The sequence below is a fragment of the Pseudorasbora parva genome, chromosome 13 (genome assembly GCF_024679245.1).
Source record: "Pseudorasbora parva isolate DD20220531a chromosome 13, ASM2467924v1, whole genome shotgun sequence".
In the NCBI taxonomy this organism is placed as follows: Eukaryota; Metazoa; Chordata; class Actinopteri; order Cypriniformes; family Gobionidae; genus Pseudorasbora; species Pseudorasbora parva.
The window spans coordinates 28,640,883-28,664,239 of NC_090184.1; the positions used below are offsets into that span (position 1 = coordinate 28,640,883).

At 37.2% G+C, this 23,357-nt stretch overlaps 2 protein-coding genes across 2 annotated transcripts in view; one reads left to right on the forward strand and one right to left on the reverse strand.

Moving 5' to 3' along the window:
- Positions 1–23,357, reverse strand: part of gnai3 (guanine nucleotide binding protein (G protein), alpha inhibiting activity polypeptide 3) — a 354,328-nt gene that overhangs the window by 114,771 nt on the left and 216,200 nt on the right. The gene's annotated exons all lie outside the window — the stretch shown is intronic.
- On the forward strand, positions 1,809–23,278 carry sort1b (sortilin 1b). The gene is made up of 20 exons (XM_067413758.1): positions 1,809–2,378; positions 4,187–4,246; positions 5,156–5,229; positions 5,324–5,426; positions 5,689–5,850; positions 7,216–7,289; positions 8,490–8,536; positions 9,610–9,764; positions 9,843–9,987; positions 10,253–10,408; positions 15,045–15,151; positions 15,243–15,345; positions 15,943–16,114; positions 16,221–16,408; positions 16,510–16,699; positions 18,194–18,310; positions 18,478–18,586; positions 20,587–20,699; positions 20,786–20,906; positions 21,029–23,278. The coding sequence occupies exons 1-20, from the start codon at positions 2,115–2,117 to the stop codon at positions 21,041–21,043; spliced, it is 2,475 nt and encodes an 824-aa protein (XP_067269859.1). The 5' UTR covers positions 1,809–2,114; the 3' UTR covers positions 21,044–23,278.

A 23,357-nucleotide genomic window follows, 5' to 3' on the forward strand; every position in this document is an offset into this window, starting at 1 on the left:
CCGAAGTTCTTTAAAATATCTTCTTTTTTTCCAACAGAAGAATGAAACAACTTGGATGGTCTGGGCAAACTTGAGGGTAGGCCTAAATGAGGGTCGATTTAATTTTTGGGTTAACTCCTTAATATTTGTAAAAAAAAAAAAGACTTACAATGAAAATGCAATACCATATTTTGCTATTTGTTATTAAATGCATTTTTCTTAACACATAGATAAATAATAGTAACCTTATTAAACGTTATAAATGCTACTTACTTATTTTCCCTTGGCATTTTTCAACTGAGTAAATAATGTTAAGTGAAGATCATTACTGAGGATGTTGCAAAAGTAACACGTTCATATAAAAGAGTCTCAGGAGGCCTAAATGCATAACTCATTGCAGGTCTACTTTGGGTAGGCTAATAAAAGTCTTTTTGTTTACACCTTAACTTTAAAAAGTTGCAGCTCTCAAGGCGGTGCCCATGTTAGGCTGCCGTCACTACTGAGGAATTCAGGTCACAATGTCTTGTGTGACAGGTTTTTCCACCCATGCATATTTTTTTAAATGCCCTATAAAAAGTTAAAGGCATTACATTGGGCTAATATTCAGAATCATCATCTCCCTTGAAGAAGCAACAACCTCCATACTTTGCTTGTATCCACTAATAGAAGAGACAGGATGAGTATCAATGGGAAGCACGTGGCTCTTGGCCAGCAGAGGAGATCTGGAATGACTGCAGATCAGAATTACAGTCACAATAAGTCTTTTTTTCCCCTGTGTCACATGGTTTGTGATCATGGGATATTCTTTTTTTCATGCCAGAGCCTGCCATGAATCATATGTACACACAAACAAAATGTAATAATAATAATAATAATAATAATAATAATAATAATAATAATAATAATAATAATAATGATGATGATGATGTAATTAAAGATGCTCTGGTAAATAAATACATTGTAAGAAAGTTTAATGTAATTAGTTTTAGCCCAGTAAATGCTAAAATCTGACCTGACAAACCATTTAGAAGGTCAAACAGGTTAAGGAAAAATGCGGAGCAATGACACAACCCTTCACTTTCTTGTTTCCAGTCTTCTATAACTGAAAAATCAAGATTGAAAAAAAATATTGTTGGTGTAGTACAATGATAAATTGTTAGAATCTGGGGGAAGATTCACTACATTTGTTCATTATGATGTGACTCAGAGAGACTACACAGTTATGTTGTGGGCTGAAGTGTGAAGTGAATCAACAGATGCTTCTTTCTTCCACGATGCACATTTGAAGGCGACATTATTTTCCACTATATGGTCTCACTGAGAATACATGAGTCATGCACTTGCTACTATTTAGGCACATTAAATTATTTTGCTGGTATAAAAACAACAATACAATCTGTATAGATAGCTAAAGCATGATGCTTGCTATTCATCTGATAAAAGAAATAGCTTCTGCAAACATTTTTTTGTGGAGGATCGGCTTTGGTCACATTTTCTTAGAATTCCATTCTGGGGCAAACACAATTCACTTTTATTTTACAACGTGCCTTTACAGTTCAGTCTGCATGCGACGTGACTAAAGAGCAATTGGGTTACCAATACTATGAGTTTATAGAAGTTAAATGAATCATTTACCAAAGATAGGTTTCACATATGAAATGGAAGACTAATTAATTCATAAACACGAAGTGTGACGTGTCAAACTAACTTGACCGCACAGACTCACAGAAACCTGAAAGCGCAGAAATGGACCAATCAGAAAAACGCACCAGTCGCTTCAGCCAATCAGGTAGTTGGTCCCAGTCTCTGCAAGGTGCATTCTTTTTCACCGTTATTTTTATTTTTTGGGGGGGTTGCTCCTTTTTTTAATGTTTAACACGAAATACTGTTAAAGATACAAGCTATTACATCATCTTGGAGGGTCTGCGATATTTTTTGCGTTCTTGGAAATTATCTAAATCTAAAAAGGGGGTGTTGAAATGCTCTCTGAGGAGGCAGCACTAATAATATGAGCAGCAGGACCTTTCGCTGTCACAGGCAGTCTGTTTTTGTTGATACCGCCAGCAGCCGCTCAGGAGGAAGACACTGAGGAATTAATGCGTATTTAAACAGCAACACAATCGTGTGTTGAAAAAATGCGAGGCCTTGGACACTTTATTGCACTTTTATTTTTCCCCATGGCATTTTCTGTGGATTTCCATGTGGAACCAGGACCCTATAACGCGCACCGAGTGTATGCGAAGTCTCTACTAGCCGTCAGAAGTCTGATTGGGACGGGATCGGATGCAGATATTTCTCGGATCCATCGTCGTCACATCCAGAAAAGAAGCGCTGATGTATTAGACACCTGCAAAGGTTTAAATGGATATGATAGCAAGTTAACTAGCAACACTCACAACGTAAGTTCACTCGAAGCAAAACCTAAAAAACCTCTTTCTCAAAAACTAATGATCTTCACCTCTATAGCATTTTTAACAACATTTAGAGTTCTGATTGGAATCTCATGAAAGATGTATTCATTAAAACTAATTGGTATCTGTTTTTTTGTCACTAACACTTATTTGTTAGTTCTTGCTAGTGAGCCATCCAATAGTGATAATGACAAGAATGAAATGCATTTGTAAGGACTATAACGTTACTGTTCACTAAAAATCGAAAAATAAGTAGTAACATATAAATAGATGCTAGTTATTTATACGAAATACATGTTTAATGTTTGTTTAAGCTCACTAGATTTTGAAACATCCTGTTACATTTGTTTAGCTCAAACGCGTTCAAAGTTTTTGCAAAAGTACTTTAGTTTTGTGACAATCAAATGTAAATTTGTAAAATTCGATTTAAAAAATGTGATACAGGTTTTATTTTTATTAGAACATTTTCAAAACACACACACACACACACACACACACACACACACACACACACACACACACACACACACACACACACACACACACACATATATATATAAAGTTCCTGTTATAGCCCTCAGAATGCATGCATTTTCTCTTCAATTTATGTTTTGATAATAAATATAAAATGTTGTTTGTCATTGACAAGTAGATGTAACTTGGCCTGTAGCAGTGGTAGAACCAGTCAAACCTGTGTGACAACCTTTTTAATATGTATTGCCCCAAATAGCTATACCTTTCTAATTCATGTTAAGTTTTGCTAAACCATACAAGTCTTAATATTACAGAAAAGAACTTCCTTTCCTATAAAAAAATTTGGTTGCTTCTTGTCAGATTAGGTCAAACATTCGAGGTGTTTGAGGGTTGAAGCTACACTATATCAGTTCATCTCTACTTCACCAAACCACTTGTTAACTTCCTTTGTGTAGCTTTGTGTATTAGTCACAGATGTGTCAACCTTTAAAACAAACAGTTCAGAAAGGTATCATAAATTCAAAAGCGGCGACCGGAACTGCCACAGCTGTTAATCAACAGAAAATAGTCCCAAAGTGTTTTATATGTTCAATTCTAGACTGGATTCACTAGATGGGATTAGAAGATTTACTTGTTATTTAAAGGGACACAAATGCAGCCCAGAGAGAGGACGCGCGAGTATTTTAGCCATTCTCCTCATTCAATCTCAGTGCACTGTAGATAATAGCAAGAGTGCTTTAAATGAGATAATGTAGTTTCAATTTTTTTTCACACTTCCATTTAAGATTTTCATTAAGTCTCATATTGGCTTTGAAAGTGTATATGAACCATTTAAAGACAAACCTTTTTGCGGTACATAACATTTGCTTTATATGCACCATGATCAAATTATTAATGCATTAAACACAACAGTAGTCAACAAGGGGACTACCCTCAGCGATAACTATTTTTTATTTTATTTTTATATTGTAAAACATACAGAATCAAAATCTAAATGAATTGTTTAATGAATTTATATCAAAACTCCCAGTCATAATTACAGAAGAAATACCAGAGGAAATGTCCAATATGGGTGGCTTTCAAACAAATACATTGAAAATGTAATTAAATGTTTAATGAAAATGAAATGTTGTGAGTATAGTTGCAAGGTTTCTGGGTCAGTTTTTGTTTAAGGTTAGCATGTGCTTTGCATTGGCTGATAATGTCTTTCTTGGACATGCAATAATAAAATCTTTATTGTGTGTGTGAAACAGTCATATTTTGTCCATTATGATGAACCTTTTAGTATTGCTTTAATATTAATACAATTGTGTTTCTTTCAGTGGACTTTTCAAGATATCAGTGGATCCGTGTCTCTGGCATGGGTGGGGGACGGAACTGGGGTGAGTTTCACTTTTGATTTATTATGTGTACTATTATAATTCACTTGCTTTTTGTTGAAGTCTCCGGAAGAACCATCCACCATATTAAACAAACATTCTATTCAAGGTTAGATGAGGACTTTTTAGCTCTAGATTTAAATTTAGACTGTCTAGGTAATCTTCACAGATCTCTTTGGCTGCTCGCAGGGCTCGCAAAGATAAATAAACACAACTATCAATATGGCCAAATGCAAATTCATAACCAGTCTGACCTTTCTCATGCTCCAGTGCACATTCAAGGCCATGTCGTGAAGTCTTGTTTTTCACTCTGACCACAGCCGCTGCTCCCTTTACTGCAGTAAAAACAATACATACACTACCATTCAAAATGCTGTCTGTAAGAAATCTCTTATGCTCACCAAGGTTGCATTTATTTAATCTAAAATACAGTGAAACAGTAATATTGTGAAATATTATTACAATTTAAAATACCTCTTTTCTATTTTAATATATTTTAAAAATGCTATTTATTCCTGTGATGGCAAAGCTGAATTACTCCTGTCTTCAGCGTCACATGATCCTTTAGAAATCATTCTAATGTGCTTATTTACTGCGTAGGAAACTTTTATTATTACCAATGTTGAAACAGCTGTGCTTATTATAATTTTTGTGGAAATCTTTTTTTTTATTGTAAATTGTTATGAATAGAAAGGTCCAAAAACAGCATGCATTTGAAATAGAAATCTTTTGTAACATGAATGTCCCTGCTGTCCCTTTTGATCAATGTATTGCATCCTGTATTGCAGTACTGATTTCTTAAAAATAAAATAAAAAACCTTTGAAAGGTAAATTGCAATGCTTCCTATAAAGATTCCCCTTTTTTGAAGGTTTGTGTAACAGTAAATAATTGTCTCTATGCCTCAATCTTAGGTAGTACTGGCCCTGACAACATTTCAGATGCCAATAGTCTTTCTGCGATTTGGTCAATCGAAACTCTATAGGAGGTGAGTGCTGGTTTAAATAGTGTTTGTTCTTTTAATACCAATGTAGTGTTTGCTTTACTCAATGTCTTTCTTGATCTTCCATTCCTTGTTACAGTGAAAACTATGGAAAGTCATTTGAGGATGTCACAGAACTCATCAACAAAACCTTCATCAACTCTGACTTTGGGATTGCTATCGGTCCGGAAAACTCTGGCAAGGTGGGCAAGACGTGTCAAAAACCGAGCGTTTCAGTAGCGTCTTCCGCTAAGCCCATGTGGGCTGGGGAGCTGAATCAATTTGCTATGTTAAAAATGCTTCTCAAGTTGCTGACTTGGCCTGTAGGCGCTTAAATGTAGCATGTCAATCAAAGTAGACTAATTGAACTTCCTGATCTTTGCTGACGTTCCGACACTCAAAGCAATTATATGGATGTGTGACAGCACTTTAAAGTAGTCAAAGTCCCGGTTTTCTTTCCTTTAGGTGATCCTCACAGGACATGCTTCTGGAGGCACTGGCGCCAGAATTTTCCGTTCAAGAGACTTTGCCAAAAGTTTCACCCTCACAGAATTGCCATTCCACCCTCTAATGCAGATAATGTACAACCCCCAAAACTCTGATGTGCTTGCAGCCATCAGCACCAAGGTGAGAGCCTTTTAAATGTATGCTATTTCTTTACAGATTAGAACTTTAGGGTATCTAACAGAAAGTTGCTTAAACCCATTGGATCAGTGAATTTAATAAGTGTAGATGTGTACACTTTATTCCAAAAAGTATGCATCATGACCACATATTGCATTTAAGTCTCATAGGGTCTCAATCAGCTCCCTAGTTCAGTAGTCAGGGCACTGATCAGGGGCTGACTCCCTGATCAGTGCCCTTACTACTGAATTTAGGAGCTGGTTGAGACACACACACACCCATAGTGAAGTTCAAAACTGCCATCAACACATATTGGGTTTCCTGAACTGATTGGAGTTTGATTTTGTGCTTATCTAAATGACATAATAGCATTTTAACTCTTTTCCCGCCATTGACAAGCTTTTCCGTCATTCCGTCATGAAGGGACAGCTTTTCTAGTGGTGTAAGAAACCATAGTGGACATTATCGAGTGCACTCAATCCCACATTGCTCTGTGTACAGCCGACGTACGCTCATTTTTCATTCACTCGTTTTCATTCACCCAAATCTGAAGGCTCTTTCAAATATGCCCTTTGTTTTCCCATAAAATGGAGGATATAACAGACGGATCACAATCGCTGTCAGTTTCTAGGCGATAAAAACAATCCTCCATAGGCTAGACTGTCCCATTTAACAGCGCTCGTTCTGACCTTCGTGGCTTTCAAAGGTGTGTCCTTTAAATTGGGACACAGCTAGAAGGGCCCGCACAAGTTAGCTAACGTGGTCATTAAACATTCAGCAGCATACAAATCAACACTGCAAAAATGCAAACCCCAAAAAGAGGTACTGTATGTATGATGTACATAACCTTTGGGGGTGTTGGCCGCGATTTACTATATGTTTCACTATCACATTTGGATCTGATCCAGACGTAGTCTTGGACAAAAACATTTTAAGCTTTTTGTTCAGAAGCTTTTTTTGTGAAACTTACCCAAGTGCTGGAAAAACATGAAGCTAGAAAATATATATATATATATATATATATATATATATATATATATATATATATATATATATATATATATATATATATATATATATATATCATTGAGAAAATTTTGTAAATATTATCAAAAATGCTGATTCTGGCTTGCAACTTAAATATAAAAATGCTGGCAAGGAAAGTTAAATTATAAATATACTTATACTGTATATACTTATACTGTATAAATATTTATACTGTATATATTTGCTATTCAATTCCTTCTCATGTAAATTTGTAAAAACAAGATGATGATATATAAGAGGATATACATATTGTAAATGCCTTGTTTATGTATTTCAAGTGGTGCATTGCTTCTTTTGAACACTAAAATTCTGCTGTTTCAGAATGATCTCTGGATCTCTAAAGACTTCGGCTCACAATGGAAGAAAATACACGAGATGGTGTGTGTGGTGAAATGGTAAGATCATTTAATGATTGTAAAAACCTCTCACGCCCTAGGAATGTGCTTTGTGTTTGTGAAGACATGGGGGTGGGTGGAGTGACTTTTATATAGTATGTTTTACTTTTTGACCAGTCACTTTGGGGAGTTCTGTATTGTCTTTTCACGGCTGCACATCCAGGACACCCAAAAACACAAACATGCAAATACGGCCACCATGGCAGCAACACGAGACATTCTCTGCTGAGTCACTGTGTTTTTCCACACGGCTCAGCTTTCAAATGTCCGAGGACGCTCTGCTGCTGCATAAAAGTTCAGTTGGATTCTCCAGTTTTTAGTTTTTGCTTGAATTCAACAGTCCCTGGTTTGTACACGTTAACAGGGAATAGTTATGTTAACAAGGAAGTTATGCAAGGCTTATAATTTATTTGCACAAGCCAGATCAGTTTGGGCACTTTAAACTCTTTAGTATAGTTTATTTAGTATATATATATATATATATATATATATATATATATATATATATATATATATATATATATATATATATATATATATATATATATATATATATATATATATATATATATATAATATATCTTTCAAGTTAATAGCATTTTCAAATTACAATCACATCCTTTTTCTTTTTTTGTGTTCATTTTAGACTTTGCATTGCATTGAACCCAGGAGGAACATGGCATGAGCATTGTGATAAAAGAAAACAAACCTATATAATTAACTTGTATAATAGTAACAGTAATATTTTATCTTTGTAATAAGCATGAAAATGTGCTGCATGAAATGGCCCACTTACATTTTAATTTTAGAAAGAAACTGTGTTCAATTATGTTGCAACCTGACAACTCAGCTCATCCCGAGTCACGCCCTTAAGTCTTATCTTAACAATACGTCACATGATCTGTGACAATCATAGATATCCTGTTACAACAATGCCATGAATTTTAATGGGGAAGCTCAATACAACCAGTTTCTTGTTGCATTGTTCATGTGTTTTCTATAAATCAAAATATGGTTTGTATGGTGATTGTTATAAACTGTCTCCTTCCTTGATATTTTGTGTGCAGCATGCTTGTACTTATTATGCTGCAACATGCAAACAAGTGACTGATCCGAAGTGAACCTATCTGACTGCTGTTGTTTTATGAGGTCTCTTGAGTTTAATCTCACAGATCAATTCTCTCTTCATCATTTCCACAGGGGAATGGATACTCTGTTCTTCTCCGCCAACCTGAACGGATCCTGCTGTGAGTAATATTTAGTAAAATTTATAAGCTTTGTTGATCTAAGTGCGGTGTGGTGACATGAATGTGTTCCGTTCTGTGGCTAGTATGTGTTTCTGGTTGTACATCCATGTGCATTAGTTGGTGTATTAAAGTTGAGTTCTTCTGAAGGGAAAGATCTTTCTTGAGATTGCCGTCAAAATGTTCTGAAATATATACATCTATGATATATACATATATATATATATATATATATATATATATATATATATATAAAATATGTATGTATGTATGTTCATCATAATATGTTTTAAGAATAAATAAGTATATTGACAGATCAATAATTGAAAATATTATAATTTGCAATAATTGCTGGAAATTGCAAGTCTATAAAAATGTTTTGTTGCAACATTAGCAAATAGTCATATGCATTCATGAAATTGTGAAGAAGAATAAAACTCATCTATGTGAGCCATCTAGATTTTTATTCAAATTTGCAACAGCAGTTAACAAAAAAAAAGGTTTTGTTTTGTTTTCAAAACATAAAAGCACAATTGCATCATCGACATATCTAAGAGATTGTGACAATACAGCAATGACAGTCTCCTCACTAGGCCTAAAACTCAATCGCACTGACCCTGGCAGCAGGCGTGCTTACTGTTAAAGCCAACTGAGTAAGAGTGTATACTTTTTAAGCTTCCTTATACTTGACTTAACATGTAAATCACTCGCGCTAATTGCGTCATTCGTGTGCGGTGTGAACGCAGCATAAGAGTGTATACTTTTTAAGCTTCCTTTTCATGATGTTTGGCAATGTGTGCAAGTGCTTTTTTGGCAAGGTGCTTGCACGAGTGTCAGAGATGATGCAGCGCCCTGTGAGTGGTGTTGCTCATTAACAGTCATTAGATAAAGTGTCGTTAGAATTAGTTTGAATTAGAATTCAGCATCCCACAGTGGATTTGAGTCAGCAAACCTTGTGTTATTGCTATAGAAAAGCATGACACTACCGCGGCCCAAGTGGTATCAGCAACTCATAAAAACGAAGTGAATAATTCTGTCGCAATGTTAGCTCACTGTTTGTTGTTTTGTGTTTTCAGATGATAAAGGGATGCTGGTGCTGAGGAAGTCAGTTGATTTTGGTGTTAACATTAAGACAGTTGCCAACAGAATCTACTCCTTTGGGATCGGCGGACGCTTCCTGTTTGCTTCAGTTATGGCTGGATCAGGAAATGTAATGCAGTCAGCGTCAGAGGTGTGTGTGTGACGCGCACCCCAGTGTGAGTGTATATATGTGGGAATGTGTTGTTTTAACTATCTGCGTGTTCTTTAGGACATTTTACGCGCAATACATGTGTCGATAGACCAAGGTGAGACGTGGAACATGGCACAACTTCCTCCTGTCAGTCATGAGCAGTTTTACTCAATACTAGCAGCCAATGATGAAATGGTCTTCATGCATGTGGATGAACCAGGAGGTCAGTGTTTTTCTTTTTGTTTTATTTACTATAACCATAAAACATATGCTTACAGCTAACATTTCCTGTTGTAGAAACCATCATGCCACAATGATGTAGTGATATATTGTTTATCGTGTGAAAAACATTCATTGGTTAAGCAGTGGCATTTAGTAATATAAAGGAGTGGAACAATTGCAAAATGAAAGATTACAACATTTTGATATGTGCTACTTTTTAGACCTCAGTGTTTGTCTTCTAACTGTATTGTGTTTATTTTTCATAGACGCTGGGTTTGGCACCATCTATGTGTCAGATGACAGAGGCACTGTGTATTCCAAGTCTCTCGAACGCCATCTGTATACGACCCCCGGGGGCGAGACAGACTTCACGAATGTCACTTCCCTCAGAGGAGTCTTCACTACTAGTGTGCTGGCTGAGGGTATGACTACATCCTACATAAGACAAATAAACACTTATAGTCTGTGTGTATTCAGATTACTCTAGGCCTGTACATGGCATGCTATGCTTTAAATTGATATGAATAAAATCAGTTTTTAAATAACAGCTTGCAGTTTACTTTCTAAATATACGTTTCAATATATATCATGATATTTAACATTGATATGTGATCATGATAGGACACTTCTGTTTAAAAGTTTGGTGTCGGTATAAGATTTTTGAAACATTTTGACCAAGGCTGCATTTATTCGATAAAAATACATTAAAACAGTAATTATTACAATTTAAAATTCAAAATTCCCTTTTTTATTTTTATTTTATTTTATTAGGAGTGCAAAACTTACAACAGACTAAACACAGAACATAACAAAACACAAAAATAAAACAGCAGTAATAGTACCAGCAATAAAACAAAAATAAGCAGAACTGACAAATAATAGTAGTAATAGTAGAAGTATTTAAATAGTAATAACATGTATATTAATAATAATGATAATTTTTAATAATTGTCAATATTTATATGTAACAATAATGATACTATAGATGGTGATCAGTTGTGTTGATGGCAATAGTAATATAAATAATAGATAACATTAACAATAATGATAATAATGATAACAATAGTGGTACTAATACAAAAAGGTGATAATTTTGTTGACGCAAAAAAAAAATCATAAAAAGAAAATCAATCATAAAAATAATAACATTTGTATCAATAATAATAATACCAACAGTAATAACAGTAATAATAATAAAAATAATAATAGATATGGCGATGATGATAATACTTTGTACTGACAGTACAATTGCAATGGTAATATCAATAATAATTAATAATAATAATAATAACAACAATAACAATGAAATAATGTCACAGAATTAAAGAAGGGGTGAAACACTCAGTTTCAGTCAGTCTTATGTCAATCTTGAGTACCTATAGAGTAGTATTGCATCCTTCATATCTCCGAAAAGTCTTTAGTTTTATTATATTTATAAAAGAAATATGGGCTGTACCGAGTCTTTCCGGAAAAAAACGAGCGCCTGGAGGTGTATCGTGTGGGCGGAGAATGACAAGCACGTGCAGCTATTGCGTTGAGACTGAGAGCGCCCAGTATAAAAGCTCTGACATCCTTAAACGTGGAAAAGAAAACATTACCCTAAATAAACCATGGCTATCAATCAGATTCAACCATACATATATGATCCAGAATCAGACCCGGAGGCTGAAATTGAACAGGAGAAGCAGCAACAGCGACTACAGCAGGACGTCTTTATGTGGTATGTAGGCTACTGTAACTGTATTTGCCTAGCGTCTTGTCATGCGCGAGTTTACAACATTTGTTTGTGTTTACTCGTGGTTTACGAGGACATGATTTGGTTTATGGACTATTGTATGCGACTTAACATTAGCAGTAGCAAGCAGGACGGTTTTGCACATCATACTAGTGCGTTTACAATAGAAAAATGGAATAGTATCACATTTGAATGGAGAAGTTAATTTTGTGTGAACTTCCCCTAGGTTTAATATGAATTCACATTGAATGCTCCATTGATAAATTAGCTATACATGATCATGTTGTTTACTAATGTGCACTTATGCGCCAATAGCCAACAAGCAGTTTTACTCACCGCCTGCTTCCAACGCACGACCGTGAGTCTTTATCGGTTGGACCGCTCCATCGTTCAGCTAGCCTGACGTGGTCATACTCAATTCTAGTCAGAATATGAGTCTGATACTGCTCCATTGGGCTGTGATTATGGGGCGGGTTTCATGCGAACCAGGAAAGACCTCAATTGCATAGACCTACAACCAATCAGATCAACGAAGCGACGTTAGTTGTCATGTCAACCGAGCTCAACTGCACTGTGTTTCCAAGTCCGTGTTTTTTTCCGTGGGCTGTTTTCTATGTCCACTTGTTGAAGCGACTATTATGTGATATATAGACCCATGAGTGCGAATTTTAGCAGGCAACCTTGCCAAAATAACACACATTTTACCCCCCAACACCATTTTTTTCCCCGGAGAACCCCCCCGAGACGCTATTGTATTGGGCTAGTAGTTGGCAGGTTTTATTGTAAAAACTTGGCATCCCTGTCTGCATGCGTGCTGGAATAAACGATATTTGCCGGTGTTGTAAAAAAATATAATTTTTTTGTGAATTAAGTTTTCTGTGAATTTAATGATACACGGAGTACTTACCCAACATGATCATCATTTTTGAGAGAAATAGTGAAGGTGAATGCAGATACAAACAAGCTCTCTGTTTAGGATTCGAACAAATATAAGCCCCTTTGATGACTTGCATGATTACGTTATTGTTTATCATCTGTCTAAAGCTCACCCTGATGATTTCATTGGTCTGAACAGTTTCTGTTCGGGCATAATCACTCCTCTATGGATCGAGTCCAGACCGAACCGCCCGACCTAAAAATGTTGTGGGCGGGGCTAAGTTCGGCTGGCATCTAGGCTATCGTTCAGCATTAGACGAGCTACAAATTTGGAGTTGAACTGGGCTTGTTTATGAAAACAATCGTCGCTGAAATGCAGGGAACACACAAAAACACTTGCACAACTCCATTACTGCTCCGGAAAAACATACTCCATCCACTGTCCCATTAACGCTGGGTTCTTTGGGAAGCTGTACAGGGTTGCCCTGATGACCAAAAACGCACTTCTTTGGTGACATTGTTGATTTGATGAAGTCCTGTGACTGAACCGCAGCCGATGACTACCCTAAAGCAGAGCAAAGTGCGTTAATGGCGTGCATTTGCTCTTGGCTCTGGTTGCGCGCGCACCCTTCCGGGAGAAGGACATTCCGCTCTTGTTGACGTCAAGCGGACCCATACTCGAAAAATACTTTCCGATACTTGTGAGAAACCAGAAGGAGTATTTTTGGCACAGAAATAATCCATCAAATGTCCAACTTATTTTTTGAAACTTTGTCTAGGATGGGAATCCAAGTCTTTAACAGTGTAAAAAGCTCAGTATGCATGAAACAGCCAAAAAGCACAGGGTAAAGTTCTACTGACGATATGCAAATTAAAAAACAGAGCTGCAGCAGGATCATTTCCATAATGACCAACATATCTACTAGTTAGCGTCTGGTTTAAGACGTGCTTTTCTGCGCGGTAAAAAACGGACCAAACACCAGTAAACTGACGAGCACAAACCTTAGTAAATCACAGAGTTATTTAAATACTCTTCTCCCATAAATTTTGTGTCTGATAGGGAAACTCCTACAAATACATATGCAATAAGTTCAGCCTCGAAAATAACTGTGCTACTCATTTTTGAATCGTCTTTATTAAATCCTGACAGTAGTTTTTTAACGCCAAAAGAGGGTTTGCGCTGGACCAAGCTGTTATTAAATCTGGCCCTAAATGTTTAAGGGGTGGTGAATTGAGAAATCAACTTTCCCTTGAGCTTTTTGATATATAAAAGGTCATGGTAACATAAAAATATCCTGTACGTTTCAGAGCTGAAAACTTCCTTGTTAGTAAAAGAAAAGCTTTTATAGACACCAGACCCAGAAAACGGGAGGAATGAGACATTTATATAGCACTTTCAAATGTACTACTGTACACCCAAAGCGCTTTACACTCATGTCAGGGCTCTCTCCTCAACCACCACCAGTGTCCAGCATCCACTTGGATGATGCGAAGGCAGCAACGGCACCAGTGCGCTCACCACACACCAGCAATAGGTGGAGAGGAGAGAGGGTGATAGAGTCGATTCAGTGGATGGGGATTATTAGAAGGCCATGATTGGTAAGGGCCGATTGAGGGAATTTGGCCAGGACACCGGGGTTAAACCCCTACTCTTTTACAAGAAGTGCCACAGGATTTTTAATGACCACAGAGAGTCAGGACCTCGGTTTAACGTCTCATCCAAAGGACGGTGCTCTTTGATCAGAACAGATATCAGAACGGACATGTAGGCTAATGTTATGGGCCAGGGGGCTCGCAAATCCCAGCGGCTATGTGTTTTCCAGACGGACTACCAAAACGTAAGCATGTGCCGGTGAATCTTAAATAATGAAATAACATTCATTTCTTGATCTCTGTTGTTCACTCTCTTGACTTGATATTTGAGGTTCGCGCTTATATACACCGATCGGACGGGCCTAGTAATAAAAAAATAAATCAGTCGCGGGTGGATGAAAGATAAATCATTGTGTTTGTTTAATAAATATGTTTTGAGGGCCCTGAGTGTCAGATAATTATTCTGGTTTCTGCTTTTTAAAAAACAATTCCTCCAGTGAACTGACAAGGGAGCAGAAGCTCAATAAATATGCAAATCTTATCCAATCATAGCCGTGGGCATTTACTTCTAAGTCTTCAGTGGGGCACGGCCATCAAAACCGAGCATTTCTTGAGACAGCCTCAAACCCAGTGTAGAAAATAGCCTAATAATTATTATTAATAATTATTAGTTATGATGTTTTTGAATGTAAGAACCATGCGAACATCATAAGTTGACCTCAGGCAACAGTATATATATTTTTTTAAAGCCAGTTCATGACACCTTTAAAACAAATAGCTCACATGACTGAAGACACCTGAACATTTTTCAGTAATTTTTTATGTTTCTCTCTATTTCTCTTTTTTTGATGAAGACAACTCGGTACAGACAGTAATATCATTTGATCAGGGAGGAGAATGGGTTCCTTTGAAGAAACCTGAGAACAGCAAGTGCGATTCTACGGCCAAAGATAAAGAAATGGTAAGAATCACTTTGAATGGAAGCTCCTTGAGAAGTCTACCTCTAACAGTATGTTTATTTACTTACCTTGTGTTGTCTTCCTCCTGTGCAGTGTAGTCTGCATATTCATGCCTCATATAGCAGCTCAATGAAGCTGAATGTTCCCATGCTGCCTCTGAGTGAACCCAATGCTGTGGGACTCGTCTTGGCTCATGGTAATTACAATTTTAAGAAGAGTCCTAAGTGCAATTGAGTTCTGGGGACATAAATTGTGATGTCTCTATTTAATTATATTATTATTATTATTATTTTTCTAGTAATAAGTTGTAACGCATACAAGTAATTCATTTTAAATGGATAAAATAACTAAAAGAAAATTAAAGGTGCAGTAAGCAATTTTTGAGAAACTTGATATTTGAAATCAACCTACCTACCTAAATACCCTGCCTTCATTGCTCCACCCCCAAAATGCAGATCAACAAATGCTATAGTGCGTGGCCTTCGTGCTTAGGTGTCTCCAGTGCTGGAAAACTTGTCTAATGTTAACATGGTTCTTCTGACCTTCTGATCTTTTGTAATGTCTCTCAGCCATCACTCTTTCTTCAGTCTTTCTTTAAATCTCCCTCACTCTCTCTCCTCCCTCATCATAACTGTATATGCCCTTCACTGCTGATTGGCTATGAGTGAGTTGTGGCGCTCAGTCTGATCCACTTTCAAAAGCGTTTCTCAGAAATCGCCTACTGCACCTTTAAAGATAAAGTGTGTAATATCTGTCACTAAAAATAATTGCTATCCCACTCACCCTTTTTTAGGCAGCGTTGGTGACGCAATCTCGATGTTGACACCTGATGTGTACGTGTCGGATGATGGAGGTTACACCTGGCTGCTGGCTCTGAAGGGGCCGCACCACTATGCCATCCTGGATTCCGGAGGCCTCCTGGTGGCCGTGGAACACAACCAAGCCAAACCTATCTCTGAGATTAAGTGAGCTTCCTATAGTTCTTGAGACAAAACCCATGCAATTGGCTATTTTATGGTCAGTTTTCTACGTGCAAAATACCTGCTGTAAAACTCATTGTGCGTCTCACAGGTTCTCCACCGATGAGGGGCAATGCTGGCATGTTTATAAGTTCACCCAGACGCCGATGCACTTCACAGGGCTGGCCTCGGAGCCCGGTGCCCACTCATTGAATGTCAGTCTCTGGGGTTATGAAGATGCATTAATTAGCCACTGGGTAACTTACACCATTGACTTTAGAGACCTGCTGACACGTAACTGTGAGTGACAAGTTCTGTTTGAACCACACAAAATCAAAGACATTTGGAACTTAATATAATTGTGTTTAGCACAAATTAATCTTTCTCTGTCTGTTTTTCAGGCATAGCAGCTGATTATGTGCAGTGGCTGGCGCACTCGGATGATATCAGCGACCCAGAAGATGGTTGCATGCTGGGTTATAAGGAACGATTCCTGCGAGTGAGAAAGGACTCAGTGTGTTGGATTGGCAGGGATTACGTAGTCAACAAGCAACCCACATCATGCCAATGCACACTGGATGACTTCCTGTGGTGAGTGGGAACCAAAGTTATTGTAGCTTTGTTTTTTCTAATTCTACTTTGAAAATAACTTTAGTTTTAGTTAATTTGAGGAATGTATTGTTTGGTTTCAGTTTACTTATTTGCTATAAGCGATTTTATTTTAATAGATTTTATTTCCATTTTGGTCATTTGGCATAGGGCCATTTTTAAACGTTTTTCATTTGCTCAGTGTTGCTTTTTTAATGAAACACTATGGAAGCCCCTTTCCGCCACTACATAAAAAAATAAAAAGAGTAATTGCGACTTTTTATCTCACAATTCTGACTTTTTTTCTCACAATTGCGAGGTATAAACTCAGAATTTTGACTTTTTTTCTCACAAATGTGAGTTTTAAAGTTATAAAGTCAGAATATAAAGAAAAAAAAGTCAGAATTGTGACTTTACAACTCGCAAATTGTGACTTTTTATTTTTTCATTTAGTGGTGGAAACGGGCTTCTAAAAAACATCCACATTCAAGTGTTGATAAAAAAGAATGCATGCAGTGTTGATTTTTTTGTTTAAAAGCATAGGCTCTGTTCTTTCTTTCTTTTAATATACTGCATGTTTGTTCAGATATTCACACAACAAAATATTCTGGGGGCCATGAAACTTGTGAAAAGGATCAAAAATGCTGGCGGGAAAAGAGTTAAAGGGTTAGTTCACCCAAAAATGAAATTGATGTCATTAATGACTCACCCTAATGTTGTTCCACACCCCTAAGACCTCCGTTCATCTTCGGAACAGTTTAAGATATTTTATATTTAGTCCGAGAGCGTATCCAAGTGTATACACACTACTGTCCATGTCCAGAAAGGGAATAAAAACATCATCAAAGTAGTCCGTATGTGACATCAGTTAGTTAATTAGAATCTCTTGAAGCATCGAAAATACATTTTGGTCCAAAAATAACAAAAACTACAACTTTATTCAGCATTGTCTTCTCTTCCTTGTTTGTGTTCAAACCTCAAAAAAAGATTCAAACGGTTATGAATCAATGAATCAATCAATGATTCGGATCGCCAGTGTCATGTGATTTCAGCAGTTTTGGAGTTTGGCATGCGATCCGAATCATTTATCGATTTAATGATTCACAACCATTTAAATCTTTATTTGAGGTTTGAACACAAACAAGGAAGAGAAGACAGTGCTGAATAAAGTAGTTTTTGTTATTTTTGCACCAAAATGTATTTTCGATGCTTCAAGAGATTCTAACTAACCAACTGATGTCACATATGGACTACTTTGATGATGTTTTTATTCCCTTTCTGGACATGGACAGTATAGTGTGCCTACACTTGGATACGCTCTCGGACTAAATATAAAATATCTTAAACTGTGTTCCAAAGATGAACGGAGGTCTTACGGGTGTGGAACGACATTAGGGTGAGTCATTAATGACATCAATTTCATATTTGGGTGAACTAACCTTTTAAATATGCATCTTTTTTTCAAAGTTTTCACATATTCTCTTCCCTTTTCCTTAGTGACTTTGGATACTACCGTAAAGAGAACAGCTCAGAATGTATTGAGCAGGCTGATCTCAAAGGCCATGATCTTGAGATCTGCATCAATGGGAGAAAGGAACAGCTACAGACCAGTGGGTAATGCCCTCTTTGGATTATTCTCCATTGCTGGAAGACTAAATCTTCATCTTAGAAAGTAGACAGTTGGGAGTTTTCTCTTGCTTATCTTACATCTGGTCAGCACTTGCTTGCTTCTCTCTGACTTATTAAGAGAGCTCTAAAACTGATTATTATTTATTTAACAGGTACAGAAAGATTCCAGGTGATAAATGTGTGGAAGGAAAACAACCAGAAAGAAAGGTGATTGACCTGAGCAAGAGATGCGTCAGCAACCTGCTGGACCCTCAGCTGCTGGTGAGACTGCATTTATCCTGCTGTGTGTTACTAGTTTAATGATTCAGACAGGGCATTTTAAAATACCTTTATGGTGCTTTTTGTCATTTTGGAATTTAACAACCCCAGTCACAAGTTTCTGGGATGACAGAGACAAGCATTGAACAACATGGTTAGAAAATAATGACAACATTATCTTCTGGTGAACCATCCCTTTAGCCTAGAAATCCTGACGCACACTAGTAGCAGCAAATCTAATCTGCTGCGAGCAACTCTCAGTACACTTCTGAGCTGTAAAAGCAAAACTCTGGTCGGGCCAATCACATTGTGTATAGAGTTGGTGGGCGGGGCTTAACATAATGAAGGCAGACTCGCGCTTGCGTGCTACTAGTAAACACAGAAAATGGCGAACGACGGTCCTTCGAATCAGCTTTGACCGTGACTCTGGAAGACTTGGAGTTAAGCTTTTCTCTGAGAAAAGAACAAACAACGGCACTGAAGTCATTCTTAAGAAGGGAAGATGTGTTCTGAGTTTTGCCGACCGGATACGGCGAAAGTTTAATCTGTCAACTAGCTCCGCTTCACCTTCGTTGCTCTGGTTGGTTGTAGCGCTGTCCAATTGCGTGCACGCCGTCCAGAGGGAGTTTGAAAGACAACCGTTTATCCCGCCCCTTGGATTGAGCCCTGTCAGTGGTGAGTTTCCAGACCAATACTTTTATACTTTTGTAGAGGTGCCTGATGTTGTTTTGGAGGTCGCCTACAATAGGTGCTCTGGTGTGTACAAAATTGCATACTTATTTTGAATGCATGAATGTGTGTAGAGTGAATGTAATCCGGACATACTACAGTAGCAATGTTGTCATTATAATGTGACCTACCATAGTCAGTTACGTCGCTTCACTGCCATTCATAAATCCTGTGGATCTTATACACATTTCACAATCTTACTGGAAGAAGAAAGTCATCCGGGTACTTATTGCCTACTCTTTAATGAGTACCGCGAAATAGGACATATTACTTATGTCACATACTGTTTTTCATCTACTGTATAGTAAGGAAATATGCATTTTTGGATACAGCCTCAGGCTCTACACATGGAGACGCGTTTAGCTGTATATGAAAAAAAATTGTATTTGCGTTTTAGACGGATCTGCCGTTTTGGGAGTCTGAAACCGGGTAACCTGGAAATCCAGGCGCACCCTAGTGGGAGCAAATCTAATTTGCAGCGAGTGTCATCTAGCAACTCTCCATAGACTTGCAGCTGGAAAAACCTAACTCTGGTCTGGCCAATCACATCGTGTGTCAGTGGGCTTAACATAATGACGGCATAGTTGGGGAGGTTCCGCGTGCTACTTGTAAGCAAAGAAGCTGGCGAAAGGTGGTCTTTTGAATTGGCTTTGGCTGCGAATCTGTAAGACTTGGATTTAAGCTTTTATTTGAGAAAAGAACAAAAAACGGCACTGAAGTCATTCTTGAAAAAGGAAGATGTGTTCAGAGTTTTGCCAAAGTTTAATCTGTCAACTAGCTCCACTTCACCTTCTTCGTTGCTCTGGTTGGTGGTAGCGCTATCCAATTGCGTGCAGAGGGAGTTTGAAAGACCACCGTTACCATTTAATCCCTCAGATTGAGCCCTGCCAATGGTGAGTTCCCAGACCAAACATCTTGATGTGGGTCTGACTTGTCAGGCTAGAAATCGGGTCCCAGAGTGGATAAATCCCTTGCGTTTTCATGTGTACAGCCAATCTGTATATTTTGTAAAACAACGATGTCATCACCCCACGTATCCCACATGCTCCAAGCTTTCTTCTCAGTTTTTTGTTGATCTCTGTGGCAGAATTACAGCACTGCACACTGGTCTGGCATGTATATTGAACTTTTTTGAGTCGGTTTCAGTAATTTAGTCTTTTAGGCCTCGGCTACAAGGACTGTGTTTGAGAAAATAGTACATTTCCATTTCATGCCAACTTTAAACCTCAAATACTCATGCACCGCTGTTTGTTCTGTATCTCTGCAATCCACAGACAGATAAACCTACCTCTCGCACCGCCCCTATCATCGCGATCATCATAGCCATCCTACTGACCGGCGCTGTGTTTGGGGCTCTGTTTGTAAAGAAGTACGTCTGTGGTGGAAGGTCAGTCAGTTTTCCAGACATTTTATGGGTTACATTAGAATATGTTTAATTGTATAAAATAACATAAACATTCTGACATTTTGCAGGTTCCTGGTACACAGATACTCAGTCTTACAACATAACGCGGAAGCCAATGCCGTAGATGAGCCACTGGACACAGATGTGGCTGGAGCACCTAAGATTGCTTTCCATGATGACTCAGATGAGGTACAGATTTAGACCATATCACGTTAATACATGCACCTAAATGGAATCTTCTTTGGTTTTTGTTTAGAAAAAAAAAGCTAAATAGTGATACAGATTTTACTAAATGAATGTGTTTTTGGCAGGACCTACTGGAGTAAAGCTGTGCATGAGCACAAGGAGCTACATTTCCTGTCATTCAGGCATTACTGCTGCTGTCTCTCTTCTACTAAAGCACAAACCAGCTGTCAGCTTTCTCAAACTTAATCTACCAGCTAATGTCATGTGCTTCCTGCTTCTCGACCAATGGGAGGGAACCTGGTTGCTTCTCTACCAATTGGAGGGTATTCTAATGATGCTGTTCTCACGTCTTGTGAATGTAGCTCTGCTGAAATCCATTTAAAGCAGAGAAAAGGTGTTTAAAATGCTGTTTTTGGACGTTTTTAGTTCTTTCTTTTGAAATTGGGATCTTCAGGGCGGGATTTTAAGGATCAAAAGTACTGGGGTACTAGTAAAATACTTTTTCTTTTTATGTCCAGATGCTCTTACGTCAGAACTAGATGTATAGTTCATCCTCACGGTGATTTAAAGGGTTTATTTCAGCTGGAATTTCATTCCGCAACAGGAGACAAATGAATCCTATCATATGTGATGTTTAAAATACTGTGCTACTGGATCCTGACTGTGTTTATCACTAAAATGTGATCATACCTGCTGCCAGCTTAAGTATAATGTCCACTTTACTGCAAGTTATCAGGTGCGTTAATGAATATAGCAATAAAATGCTGAGAAACAGGCAATAGATTTGGCTTTACAAAAAAGGATCATATTTATGAACATTATTTACCTGAAACTGTGTAGCTAGGCTGTGAGTTTGACAAAGTGGGGTTGTTATTTGGACAAATAACTGTAGAACATGGAGATAATCTTCACATTACACATTTGTAAATAAGCAACTGTCACTTCAAACCAAGCAATTCCTGTGATGGTCAAATTTTGTAATAAATATTTTTATGAAGTAAATAATGCAGATGCATGCAAAATAGAACAGGACTGTAGTTTGTGTACAACCTTGAACATTTTTCCCAAATCAAATTTTGTAGTTAAGTAGTTTTCTTAGATTTTGACATTTGTGCTGTTTCTTGGTTCGCGTCTTGACAGCAGGAAAGTCCCATGCTATCACATTTTTTTGTTTTACCACCTTTGTGCATAGACACCCTAAAACTTGACTAGCTGTTTGTGTGACAAACCATTAGTCGCAATAATTTAGCATGTTTTAATTATTTTCATGTGGGTGCAGCGACTTCAGCGAGGTGAGAACTGATCCAGTGGTCTGACCATGTGATTTGATTTTGAATATTCAAATGCAATAGAGAAATGTACAACCTTTCTATTGATACTTCCTGTTTGTATAGATGCTTGATGTCTGATGCAGTGATTTTTTTTTTTAATTTAGTGTCTATTATGCTATTTTAAAGGTTCTTAATGTTGTTTTGGAGGTCTCCTTACAATTGGTTTACATGCATCCAAGTTTTAAAAATTGCATATTACTGTATGAATTTCAGCTCTGGAGGATTCCTCAGTGCTTGAAACAATGATATAAGCAGTAACAATGGCATCAGTTTTTCCTTATCGAATCCAGTGGTCTTAAGTCTTTGATGATGTGATTTTGAATAGTGCAATGCAATTGTGCAACTTAGCACTTTTCCATTGGTACTTCCTGTTTGCATAGATGCTTGATGTCTGATGCACTGTTTTTTTTTTTTATTAAATGTGTATTTAAATATCAGTTCTACAATTAATTTGTAGCCATTTATTTCAACATCTCTAGCAGTTGTTTGCTTATATACACATACGTAATAAAAAGTCTCATATTTTCTTAAAGACAATCTCCTTTACAAAAACTATGAGTTATATATTGTTTTAACAGGTATAAAAACCATAGTGTATGTTTTGATTCAAGTGCCTAGCATGGAGGCAGAGCGTGTGCCTTCCAGTGAAATATAGATCAATTAAAAAACGAGAACAATCTCATTTCTGAATCACCACAGTTCATAACATGGGCTTTAACAAACTATGACAGAATATTTCAGTTGATGAAAATATCAAACATGCCCCTAAATTATTAAATACATACTTCCTTACTAAATTGGGTTGCTCTCCATGCTTGGGATATTTAATAGATGCAAAGCAAATGAAATCTAAAGCTAAATGATTTCCATTGTGACAGTGAGTTTTATTTATATGAGGTGTAACGCTTTTCTTGCTGTGCAAAATTAATGTACATATTAGTTGTGAAGCTCTGTATATACAGCAATTCCAACTTTGTATCTGTTATTTTTTGCTCTGTATATTTGGAACTGTTGTTTGAGAAATAAATTGATTTGTCCCACTCATTTTGTATTTTTATTGTGTTTTCTTTTTTAGTTTGCACATTAGAGTAAAAAAAGCAAATGTGACAGAAAGTGTACAATA